The sequence below is a fragment of the Nematolebias whitei genome, chromosome 16 (genome assembly GCF_014905685.2).
Source record: "Nematolebias whitei isolate Nwh7 chromosome 16, NemWhi1, whole genome shotgun sequence".
NCBI classification, from domain to species: domain Eukaryota; kingdom Metazoa; phylum Chordata; class Actinopteri; order Cyprinodontiformes; family Rivulidae; genus Nematolebias; species Nematolebias whitei.
The window spans coordinates 6,365,441-6,366,715 of record NC_056513.1 but is presented as its reverse complement, the minus strand read 5'-3'; the positions used below and the strand labels follow the sequence as shown (position 1 = coordinate 6,366,715).

Sequence of the window (1,275 nt, the reverse complement as noted above, 5' to 3'; positions counted from 1 at the left end):
CTGGCTGAACTCCCTCAAAACCACACCTGATGTGGTCCAGTACAACCTGAAGCCCCTGCACACCATACTGCTGAACGGCCATCGAGCTCGTTGTGGACTGCAACGTGAAGTGGAGCGGTACATCAAGAAGAACGCAGTGCTGAAGAAATGTTCCGAATCCTGTCAGATCGGGCACAGGTCCAACAGAAGAGATCCGTGTGCCTGTGTGTGCAACAGTAACCAGAACATCAAGTCCAACTGCTGCCCTGCTGGGAAAGGTCTTGCAACGTTGAAGGTGTTTCGGCTTTATGCAAAGAAACTGTACGGTGATAGATGGACCAAGACAGACGCCTCGGTGGAGGTGAAACTTGGCGACCAGATAAGACGCACCAACATCATACCCAATAACGACAACCCAATATGGCAGAAAACGTTTGAGTTTGGATCCATCGTCATCACCATGTAAAACAAACTCACATTCAGAGTTTACGATGAGGATAGTCAGTGGAACAGTGATCTCCTGGGTAAGTGTTCGTTTGACCTCCGCAGAGGCCGTGTGTCAGACAGCTGCATGTTGAATCATGGTACCTTCTTCTTTACGTATGAAGTAGAGTGTGCACCGAGCCTCAGTGGAAACCAGTGTCAGGAATACATTCCCACTCCCATGAGTCCGTCTTTGGCCAAAGTTTTCTACACCAGAAACGGTGTCCTGGCCGGAGATTCATGGAAGAAGTTTGATAAGTCAGCCACTCGACCAACCTTTGACCAGTTGTGAGATGATTTCATGAATTGAGCTGTCCATTTAACCTTTTGCTTGTAGTCTTTGGCATTTTTCCTTTAGTTTTATCTTTAAATAATTAGATTTGTCCTGCCAAGGGAAATAAGAGTTCCCTATGCTCCATGTACCACATATTTCTTGCTCATTTTTAAATATTGAAATAAAGCATTGACAAAGACAATCCTACTGTTTTTTTCATCTTTAAAATATGTTCAGGTAAAACATACCTAAACATACCTAACAGACCTAAAATGACATTCATTCAACCTTTATTTATACAGGTTAATCCCATTGAGACTTGGGGATTCATTTACAAGAGAGACCTGATTTTACAAAAGAGTGATGACAACAGCGGAGAATCATAAAAAAGCATTCAAATAGAGATGAACAAATAAAAGAAAATGGTATTAAAAAATAAACAAAAACAGCTAGGTTGTAAAGCGATGTAGAATACCAAAAACAGGAACATGTCTGCATTGGTTTTTGACAGGAACTTAGCAGATGTTTGAAGCCACTTA

General features: G+C 42.2%; 1 protein-coding gene across 1 annotated transcript in view; it reads left to right on the top strand.

Moving 5' to 3' along the window:
• Positions 1 to 754, top strand: part of LOC119422697 (perforin-1-like) — a 32,768-nt gene extending 32,014 nt beyond the window's left edge. The window contains 1 exon segment of the mRNA XM_037690090.1: positions 1 to 754. Within this exon segment, the coding sequence (XP_037546018.1) occupies positions 1 to 754 (754 nt within the window).
• The last annotated feature ends 521 nt before the right edge of the window (positions 755 to 1,275 follow it).